At 37.2% G+C, this 11,517-nt stretch overlaps 1 protein-coding gene across 3 annotated transcripts in view; it reads right to left on the bottom strand.

Moving 5' to 3' along the window:
- Positions 1–5,412: 5,412 nt before the first annotated feature.
- Ctnna2 (catenin alpha 2) overlaps positions 5,413–11,517 on the bottom strand; it is a 1,097,293-nt gene continuing 1,091,188 nt past the window's right edge. For all 3 annotated transcript variants that reach the window (XM_048416544.3, XM_048416545.3, XM_085690683.2), the window contains one exon: positions 5,413–6,620. In XM_048416544.3, coding sequence (XP_048272501.1) covers positions 6,333–6,620 — 288 coding nt within the window. In that variant the 3' untranslated portion in view covers positions 5,413–6,332. The remainder of the gene's footprint in view (positions 6,621–11,517) is intronic.

Raw genomic sequence — 11,517 nt, 5'->3', positions numbered from 1 at the left:
TATTTTCTTTTTTTTTGAAGATCGGCTGTGCATCTCACCATCTTATCTACTCAATAGATGGGATTTCTTGTTTTTCTTAATTTTTTGAGTACTTCGTATAGTCTCAATATTAGTCCTTTGTCAAATGTACAACTCACAAAGATTTTATTGAATACTGTAGCCTGTCTCTTCACTTCATTACCCATTTTATTTCTCATTAATATTAATTTCATAATTAATAATAAAAAAGAGAGAATTAAAAGTATCCTCCTTTGTGACTTATATACTATAAGTCTGTATACAACAGATCCTAAGTAATCTACCAAAAAATTTTAGAAGTGAAAGGGCAGGATACAAAATTAACATACAAAATAGATAGTCTTTTCTTATCCCTCATCCCTTAAGAACTGTGAAAGATGAGGGAGTTAAGTTTCCCCTTTACCAGCTGCATAACACAGGAAAGAGAGCCATGCTCCTTGCCTGGACAGCACAGTAGAGTTGAATCTGTTGTTTGAGGTTCAAGTACCCTGGCCCTGAGCATGTAGGTGTGGGATAACTGAGCATACTCCTTTCTTCTGCCATGTGGTAGTGAGAGCAAGGAAAAGATGCTCTCCTTCCCGAGCACCTAGCACCTATAGTGGGTGAGGGACCTGACCCTCTCCCTTATCAGCAATCCTGCTATGTTATGTGTGTATGTGAGTGAGGGCAATGAGAGTTAAATTCTGTTTATTTATCTAATATTCTAATCTGTGTTTTTAACTCAGAAATTTATATTATCGATATCCATGTATTTATTAATTCAAATCTTTATTAATTCTTTACATTTTGTTGATGATGTCGTGCTGGAAGCTTTCTCATTTTCCTAATTTGTGTAAGGACTGTTTCAATGTGGTCCATTCCTTCCTGTAACCTCATTAGTGATTTATATTGCTTTTCACTGGAAATTTTTTCCAAGTATCTACTATAAATATGGCTTAAGGGTCATTAATTCTTTAAGTTTATTTTTATCATGGAAATTTTTTTTCTTGAATTACAATTGACAGTTTTGTTGTATGTAGTAGTTGGGGTTGGTAGCTGTCTTTCAGAGCTTAATGTACAACATCCCAAGCCCTCTTGCCCTTCAAAAGTTTCTGTTGAAAAATGAGCTTGTGTTCTGCATTTATGGTATTTATGTGTGCCATACTGTATATCTCTGGCGGCTTTCCATGTACAGTATTTGCTCTGTATATTTAATGTACTGACTAGATTATGATACAACTTTTTTATACTTACATTGCATTTTTATTGATTTTATTGAGCTGTATATTTATCTCCCCTTCTCTCCCTTCCTCTCCAGTACCCTTCAACCCTCTCCCATGGTACCCATGCTACCAATTCACTCAGGAAATTTTATATTTTTCTACTTCCGATGTAGAGTAGATCTATGTGTGTCTCTCTTAGGGTCCTCATTGCTATCTAGGTTCTCCGGAATTGTGAATTATAGACTGGTTTTCTTTGCTTTATGTCTAAAAGCCACTTATGAGGACATATGATATTTGTCTTTCTGGGTCTAAGTTACCTCCCTCAATATGATGTTTTCTACATCCATCCATTTGCTTGCAGATTTTAAGATGTCATTATTTTTTAGCACTCTGTTGTGTAAATGTGCACAATAGCATTCCATTGTGTAAATGTACCACATTTTCCTTATCAAGTCTTCAGTCGATGGGCATTTAGGTTGTTCCAGGTAATGGCTATGACAAACAAATATGCTATAAACATAGCTGAGTACATGTCCTTGTGGTACAATTGAGCATCCTTTGGGTATATACCCAAAAGTGATATTGCTGGGTCTTGAGGAAGGCTGTTTTCCAATTTTCTGAGAAATCGCCATACTGCTATCCAAAGGAGGTGTACCAATTTGCACTCTCACCAGCAATGCAGGAGTGTTTCCTTTGCCCCACATCCTCTCCAGCATAAGTTGTCATCAGTGTTTTTGATCTTGGCTAATTTTACAGGTGTAATATGAGATCTCAAAGTTGTTTTGATTTGCATTTCTCTGATGACTAAAGATGTTGAGCATTTTCTTAAGTGTCTTTAAGCCTGATTTTGTTTGGTATTCTTGATGCCGCCTATATCAATATTGATTTAGCTTGTGGTGTGTTTAGAGTCCATATGAAGTTTAGGGGCCTTAAAATATGGTGTATTAAATAAAGACCCTTTTTACCAAGTGCAAAATCTTAGTTCAATCTCTGGGTTGCACATGGTTGCAGGAAAGAAACCACCTCTGCAAATTACAATAACCCGGCCATTTCATTCCTAAGCATACATGTTTCCAAGCCTCCATATTTTTTCCCTCAAGTCTCTTGTTTATACAATTGCTCTTAATTCTTCTATATTCTGTAGAAATCTTACCACTGCTTTCCCCATGACTTAAGTGTTCTATGATATTCTCATAATCTCTTACTCCAGAAGAATGCAGTTCTTGAGTTTCCCAGAGTGTGTGCTTTTTGCTTGACCTTGAATCTGATACTCAAACTCTAATTCAATTCCAGTCAACTCTCCGGGTTATGTAAGGCACAAACCATTACTCCTATCAGACACTAGATAAGGTAGAACAAGACACAGAAGTTTCCCTCTTTTGCCTGTTGAGAAGCCAGACTTGAGTGACATTCCTCTGGACCACATGGTTAACAAAAAACAGGGTGGGGCAGCAAACAAAATGTTCCAAACTTCCCTTCAAAAATGTGTTTTTCTTTATTATACATCCTTTTGATGAAACCAGAAATGCCTATCCTCCTATACTTAAAAGTTATTTTTAGGAAAGTGGGGCGGGGGCAGAAGACTTACCATTTACAATTTAGTTTTTTCTGCCTCTTTCCTTCTGGTGTATCCTAAAACATACTACTGCAGTTTGAACATGCCATTATTGTTTGTATTAATGAGTTGTTTCTAGGTATTCAACTTTCTAGCTCTTCATATTCTCCAGGAATAACTTTGATAATTTCATTTTTATTACTCCAAATCTAGTTATCCTAGAAATTATTGGAAGGTCTTACATTCCATAGAAATTCTCGTCTGATTGTCATTTCTTTCAGTCCTCATTATCTGTACAGTTTGTTTCATCCTATAAAAAAAAGTCTTTTTTATTATTCTTTTGAATGTTATCATCCACCTTCAAAATTTCATTCTCTTACATTGCCAACACAGCCTATACTCTTCCGGTCTCATCACATTTATGCTGCAGGACCACTTGCTTGCTGTAACTATCATCTTCTGCTCTAGGAAGAGCTTATGATGACGTTGGGCTCTTGCTCTACAATTACAATTGTGTAATTGAAGTGTGTCTTTCACGTATCAGAAATAAATTTTAGGAGATGTGTTGTATCAAAGGGTCAGAGCATGACCTGTTCTTGTAGAGGACCAGAATTTGGTTTCCAGCCCCTATGTCAACCAGCTCACAATCATCTGGTAATTCCACCTCCAGGAGATCTGATGCCCCTTGTTGGTCTTCACAGGCACCTACACTCAATTGCACATACCTATAGAGAAACACATAATTAAAAAGAAATCTTCACAAGAGATCTAATCTAATAAAATTATTTATTATTTAGTTGTCTCTACATCTTTCATATATCCCCCAAATACTAATACCTCAGTAGATATTGAGGATGTAGTTCTAACCTTTAGTTTTTCTTTTGTTTGTTTTGCTACTGTATTCGTTTTATAATTTGAGTATGAAACTTTGAGCTGTGTACTTCTTTCCATTACCTGCTAGAGCATATGTCTTGGGGATAGGAAAACAGCAGCTGTTCCATTGCTGTGGCGCTCTCAGCAAAGTGCCTTCAGGTTTTCAGTCACTGTTCTTGATCTCAAGAGCAACCATGGCCAGAAGAGGGATAAAGTTGGCTGAGTAAGAACCAAAAGCAAGGACCATTCAAATATGTGCTCTACTTCCAGAAATAAGCAACACTGGGGACTGATTTCCAGAAAACATATATACACATGGTTCTTAATATTAAAGTATTCAAGTAGCATTGTATACGTCAAAGTCCACGGCATTCTTAATGTGTTCTTCAGATACCTACTGGTTATATTCAGGAATTTCCAGTAAGTTTTTGAATGCTTTATGTTTCTTGGCTGATCTGGAGTACTTTCTTTGCTGGTTTAAAAACTAGAATAGAATATAAACTGGGAAAGTCAATTTTACTAATTATGTTTCACTGAAGGACTTAGGAATAGTATTTTTGTTGATTCTGTACCTAATCATTAGTGCCAGGCTGACACTTTTATCTCCTACCTTTAACCTCTTAATATTTAACTTTCCTTTCATCCTAGTGAAAAGGGATGTGAAGAGGTGTATCTCATCTTTAAAACCTTCAGGGACTAGAAAAATGGAATTGGTGATATTTTTAGGGAAATGTTCCTCAAAAGAGTGCTTTAGCTGTTGTTTCTGAGAAGGTCAGGTTTCCCAGAATCTAGTCAGTGATGCTAAGAATGTGCCGCCATCAGTATTCTGGTCATTAGACAAGTGGTATGCTGGTTACTACTATGCCAGATGAACAAAAAGGGAAGATATCCAATACATTTGCTGAGCCCAGAGATCAGTCTAAATCCTGGCTCCAATTTTGGGTAAGCCCCTGACACATCTCTGAATGCTAATGCCAATTAAGGTGTGAAGCTTATCATATTTAATGATTAGTGTTGAAAATCATTCAACAGCTTTTATAGTGCTTCCTCCATCATGGTCTGAGTGTTGCTTTAAGTGCCAGTCAGCAGTGCTTTTAGCAGAACCACTTCCAAATAAGATTTTGAACTTTTCTTTCCTCCCAGTACTTTCCTAGCCCTTCACTCTGGGATCAGGCACATAAGCTAACACAGTTTATACGCACATGACACCATAGCATTACTATGTAATTGAGAAACACATTTTACCTAGCATCTGCTGGCAGTACATAGTGCGGTGCACCCTGCAAAAATCACTCTAATGGAGGAAGTTCTGATAATTCATTTGAATAATTCAGTGCCGTTCCCCTCTACTCAGTCCATAACTGAAAAACAACACCCAGCACATCTTTGTTGATGTGATGGAGGCCTTGCTTTTATGATTTAAAGAGGAAAACAAAGGAGGTGAATAAAATATTTTTGAAATTAGTATAGCTTAACTTTAAATCTTACATCTCGAGTTTTAAGAGTTTAGCCTGGGGCCAACTGTGGACCAGAAAAGTGAAATACAAGCATTCTCATTTCAGATTCAGTTTGAAAATGAAGCAAGACAAATGGCAAAACAAACAACAAAACACATTTCTAGAAGAAAAATGACTGAGAGATTCCATATATTTTAGTGCTGATTTGTAAAACTCAAACAAGAAGCCTTTTTTAAATCAATGTTTAAGGATATTCTGTGGTCTTATACTACCCACGCGTGTAGAGAAATAAAACACTATCCAGGTGTCAAGATTAAATGTGTTTATTTTGTGTCAGTGAATACAATGGTATATTAGATACCGGCACTCCAAGCTACACACCTATGCATTTGCCTCTAAACCTTCACACACTGTCGATCGCCACTGCGCTAACGTTCCACCATTGAGCCTTCTATGTCTAGCAAAGTCAGAGTTCAAGTTTAAAAGGAAAGAAAGGAGCAGAAAGGAAGAACAGTTGAGCTCCACTTTGTGTTGTCAGTGTCCACAGACATATCCAGGTGTCTCGAATGAATGTTTATTGTCTTCAGCAGAGGGGAGAAATGATGAGAGGGGCACTAGTAATGGCACTACCAGGAAGGAAGAACAGAATGCAGAATAAAGAAGCATTGGAGAAGGGACAAGTTAGTTTCTCCTCAGTTAAGAATCCACATGATAGCATGGATACAGGACATCGAGGTTAAATTGTTCAATTTGTGGGCCACACACTTCAGCGTATTGGCTAATACATTTTTGCACCGAAACAGAAGCAGTACAGGTTTTATGTTCTACCATTACACTTCCAGGATTTTCACTTATGAATATACCTGCCAACCTAATGATTCTTGCATGCATTAGTTTGCTTTTGAAGAGTTAAGTTTATTTCCCCATTCCCCCCCACACCCATGAACATTGCAGTGTGAACTCTTTGCCCAACTTTAAGAGAATGTTGCTAAGGACAGCTCTGTGCCACCTCGGGACAGAAATGACCTGTCCCCTCTGCAGGCTACCGATGGCAGTAGTGTTGATCTCATCTCATCTTACATGCAAACAGATACTGTTCTCTTAAATTCCCCATGCCAGAGGCACACAAGTCGGCAGGTATGCTTACAAAAATGGAATCAAAATTGAAAAAGAAAGAAAAGGCAGGACAACAGAAAGGAAACGCGTTCTCGTCTGAAGCCTACTGTCCTAGAAGGAATCCATCGCTTTGAATTCACTTAAAGCCTGCACAGGCGAGATGTGTTTCTTTTGAGACCCCCGTCGAACTCGTGTCTGGAATTCTTCAGGTTTTTCTCTCTTCACCAGGGGCTTCTTTTCAGGAGCCTTCATCTTCCAAGACACAACGGGAGAATTGACAGCGGCTGTCCCATAGACCTTCTGGTATTTGGTTGAGGCTACATAAGATGCTTTCACCGTGAGGACAACAGCATTCATCAGGTTTTTGGCTGCCTGGATGAGAGATGTAGCACTGTCCAGCTGGAAAGGGAGAAAAACGAGATACATTGGGTCAGCCAAGGCCTCAAGGTCACAAGGCACAGGTACAGCTTCACACATCAAGTCGTGTTGAGCTTCTGCTGGTGTTTTCACACAAGCAAATTATCACACGATAAAGTTAGCACATTAGAAATCAGCCACCTGGATTCTCCTACTCTTGATACCAAAATAAGCAAAATCATGTTGCTGTACATTACGCAGTTCTCTAAAATCCCAATACAACTGAAGACGAAGCACTATTCTTAGCATGTATGTTCCCCCCTGGGGAACATATATTGTTAGACTCATTCACAATGGTAGCAGTTACTCAAGTGTTTGAAACATATTTGGCAGGCACTGAATACTTTTTTAAGAAGTCGTAAAGGGTTATATTTCAGTTTCATGTCCCTCCCTATGGAGGTATCTTTATACATTATTTCTACTTCCTAAACTCCAGAAATGAAGACACCAGACAAGATAGAATTTTTACTTATTGATCTTTGAGTATGCACTTCAATATTTCTCGATCATGGTTATATATCCTATGAAAATATCTGTTATTGTGGCATGATTTCCTGGGTCAGATGGTGTTCATAAAGGCCCACCTGCCTATGTGTTCATCAACTATCTATTTTCTATATACTATGCACCAAGCACTTTTTAAAACAAGTTTCTAAAGCACTTAGTTCCCACCTAATTCTTTAAATCACTCCATCTACCTGTTTTCACTAATGTAACTTTATGGTGAGAGATGTTGTTCAGGAACTTTTGTAGCTTTAAATTATAGCATTCTTACAGACTGATTCATACTGCCACATATTAGATGGGTAATTTTTTAAAAATGCCATAACAAGCTAGTCATTGAGGTGGCTGATGGAGGAGGATCAAGAGTTGAGGCCAGGCAGAGCATAGTAGATGGATTCTGCTGAGTTTACATAGCTACTTCTAGGCTAGTGAGGCTATATAAGTGAGAACATCTCTAAAAAGAGAAAAACGGGGACATCCTGGGTTATATAGAGAGAGCTTTGTCGTAAGAAACAATAATAAATAATAAAATAATAATAGAGTTTAAACCTCATCACTTGATCAGCACTTTTAAGTTTACCTAATTTCTGCAATTTCTTGAAGCATTTGTTACATAAAATACGTTTCAACTCTACTAGGATCAAGCACTGAACCATAAATGCTAGAAAAGCTACAGTTCCCAGACACTCTGTCAGCAAAGAGTCTACATGTAATCTAATGAGAGAAACAAATCACTAGCTAGACTGGAAGTTTTACTCCAGCGCTAGATGTGTTTGAGCATGGTAGACCATTCATCAATTGCTTTGCAGTGAGAAATACAGAAAGTATCTCACAGTTAAAAGGACTGAACTAAAGACCCTCCTCTGTAGTCCTTTGTAAGGTCCTGCTTATATAACTTAGGTATCTAGATTATGGCCACTTGAAGGGCTATAAATGAAACACAGAGACATAAAAGGTTTAGTGAATAGAAATAGCTTTAAGAAAAGAGACTAAAAACCCTGTTGCTCTGCCATTCCATGTGACTGTCATTCACATTACTTCATGTCATCTCTTGTGATCAAAATGTCTACTATATAGTAACTGGGGTCATTGAAAGTTGGATCAATGCCCCTCTGATGCCATTACTTTGACAGATTCATGCTCCTTACTCTTGATAAAAAACTAAAAAGAGATTTTACACTGGCTTAAAAACGATTGCAATGAGCAGTTATTCCATCAACGAAAAGTTTGGGGTCTGATCACTGAGAAAATATAACATTTGTTGTATTTGAGTCTCTAGTAACACTAATTAATTGATGCTTTGCCATGAAAAAAATATCAGCAAGACTAATACTGTAGAATAGTAAGAGTCTGTGGTTCTAAGCCATGAGTCACTAGAATATAATGAATTGCTATGCAATTTAACTTAACCAAGTAGAGCAACCCATTTAGCATTTCACTTTGCTATCTTTTATGACTATACAAGGTGCATATATACAAATAATGGCCCAATCTATGGTGTTTAGCTTATACCAACTATGTTTCTAAAGCTAACATTAATGACAAATTTCTAGATTATTCAATATTAACATGAGAAAGCAGACAAGCATAGATTGCTGTAATGCTTTTCATTCCACAGTCTTTGGATTGCCGTGTCAGCATCACCCAGAAAAAATCTTTTCAGAGGCTCAGCCCACAGATTTGTGAAACAAATTAAAAATAAAAATTAAAATTCTTTCATTTTTAGCAAGAGACCTAGGGGATTCTGATAGATATACCAAAGTCTGGTGACAATAAATTAATGAAACTAATCAGCATATCTTATCAGTTGCCTCCAGTCCTTCACAATATCTGACTAAATTTCACATGTTCAGTTTTTTCCCAGTTTCCTGCCGAGTGAAGGGATAATTTATGGATGGAGATAAGACAATGTGTTGAGTCAATTAGAACACATCTATCATGATTTTTGAATGAGTTAGAAATAACATTCCCCATGACCCTCATCCTTACCTATGATCATTTCCACATCAGTCTTTCAGGTTTCAAAAATGACTAATACTTATTCATAAAACTAGTTAATTTTATTCCATGCCATTGGTAAAATAGAGAGTCAAGTTATATACCAGGGATAATATTTCTTTTGGGGGTTATGATAGAATTAGTAGATAAAACAAGATATGTCTATTATCGTATTAAATGGCTCTTGAAGAGTGAGTCTTGGGAAAAGAATGGAATGAATCTGAATAAAAAGATACAAGTAATTTGGAAATTCTTTTTTAATTACAGATTCCATTCTTAGATAGATGGTATTTGATTCTCCAGCAAAGCTAGGGGAACCTGTTTCTTCTTCAGAACTCATTTGTTCTCCCAGCCTGATGCAGGAGTTCTGTGAATAAATCTCATATATTTTTGAGACTGAGATGGCTCTGAGATACAAGTCCAGTGGTTTTGCTCAAGTCACCTGCTAAGACAGATACTGGGGGAGAGACCTAGACAAGAAACCTTGAACAAAACTGCCCACAGACAATAAGCTGAATCAAAACATTAATACAAAATGCGACTTTAAAATCAAGTTGAATTCCAAAAGCATATATTTTGTCCTCTGCCCTAGATCTACTTTAATAACTTGGCTATTTTTCAGTATGGCTTACTTTTTCTTTTAATTTCAAATAAATGGAATTTGTTTATTCTTGGCCAAAGTGACTTCTAACTGAAAAGTTTTAAGTGAAATTTTAATCGCCAAAAGATATTAGAAAGAGTAAAGACATGTGACATGATTTCTTTTAGCAGGGTTTAAGGACACCTATTTAGCATAATTACTTTCTATTTTCTGATGTTTTACTCTAACAGTGGCATTTTCAAATAAGATGAGTAAATTAACATATGTAAGTGAAGTTCTAATAATAATAACTGACATTAATTGAGCACTTATGAGGAGGTGCCTGGCATTGCCTTAGTTATGTTAATTAAATTATGTGATTCAATTTTAAAAACTTCTCAAGTAGCAATGATTGTTGCACTCATTTCATGAGCAAGGAAACTGCTGTTTAGGGATTAAAACCAATTCCATCTTTTGCCAAGATCTGAAAGCCTGTGAACAGCATCATTCTTTGCAATCACTGTATAAACTCTGAGGTCTTGTTTATCAGCTACTACATATGGATCAAAAAGACTCTGCTTCTACTTGCTCTGCTGGACCTGGAAACCTGATATCTCAACTCTGAAACATCCTGGTATTATCATCATCACATGTTATGACTGTGTCCATCTCATAGCTTCTGTAGATTTTTATCTTAGGAGTTTGAATCCTCTCTGTGTAGAGAGTTTGACCTTGTAATGCTCCTGTCCAGTGTTTAACTCTCCCTAGCAACTTTTGACCTACATCTGTCTTGATGTCTTAGAGTCAGACTCAGGGCAACAGAGCCTGCTGAGATACCTATGTATATCTACTAGCCAGTTGTAACTATTGGTTCAGACCTTTTAGTGGGTCTGAGCCACTTTAACTAAAGCACTAAGCCTTGATACAGATTTCCTTAAAATGGATTCAGAATGTAAGATCCTCAATATTCCTCAAACATTCAATATGTGCATCTCTTTTTAGTGTAAAGCCAAGTGTTCATTAAAGCCACTTCTGTTCCCCTTGGTGATCTTCACAACCAGTCTAAGAGCAACTGTTCATTTTTAAGCTAATTTTAAAAATATGAGCTCACATTTAACAAATCAGACCACATGACGACTTTCTCTCATTTAGATGGACAATCAGCCCTGAGATTGGTCATGTATCTCACCATGTGTGAGGTCTACGAGTAATAGATGGCCGACTCTAATCCCATAATCAGGGTTAAAACTCAGGAAGCCTGATTTTAGGAGCAGCACTATGGCCATTGCTCGCAATCGGCCACCCTCACTCCCTCTACAATTCTGGTGAGCTGTGCTGGACTCATGTTCTTCCACACTTGTCCCTGGGCATACAAATCAAAATGCTCCTAATTATGTCACTAATCTTTCAAAATATCAAAGTACTATTTTAAAGAAGGCAACAGATGTTTCCTCACATCTTGTTCTATTACAGTCCATGAAAGCAAATACGGGCGAGTTAAGCTGTTTCTGAGGCTTTTTTTTTTTTTTTGGCCTGTTTCCCTCTTCCCTGCCACTGTTCCCATTCTTAACCACACACAATTTCCATTACAAAGTCACACAGGGATAGTCTTGCTGTCCACTGTCCTCATTTGTGTATTGAATGGAAGAAAGACTTTACTGAAAATAATTCTTCCCATCATTAGTAATTTCTGCTGCTGCCTAATTGTTTATAACTTTAGAGCTGAAAAACACCATGACACGTGCTTGAAATGAGTTCTCAGGAACCTCCTAAAACCTCAAGTCACTACTGGTGGAC

This window comes from Myodes glareolus, chromosome 6 (genome assembly GCF_982192425.1).
Source record: "Myodes glareolus chromosome 6, mMyoGla1.1, whole genome shotgun sequence".
NCBI classification, from domain to species: Eukaryota; Metazoa; Chordata; class Mammalia; order Rodentia; family Cricetidae; genus Myodes; species Myodes glareolus.
The sequence above is the reverse complement of the archived record's forward strand: the minus strand, read 5'-3'. Positions and strand labels throughout refer to the sequence as shown.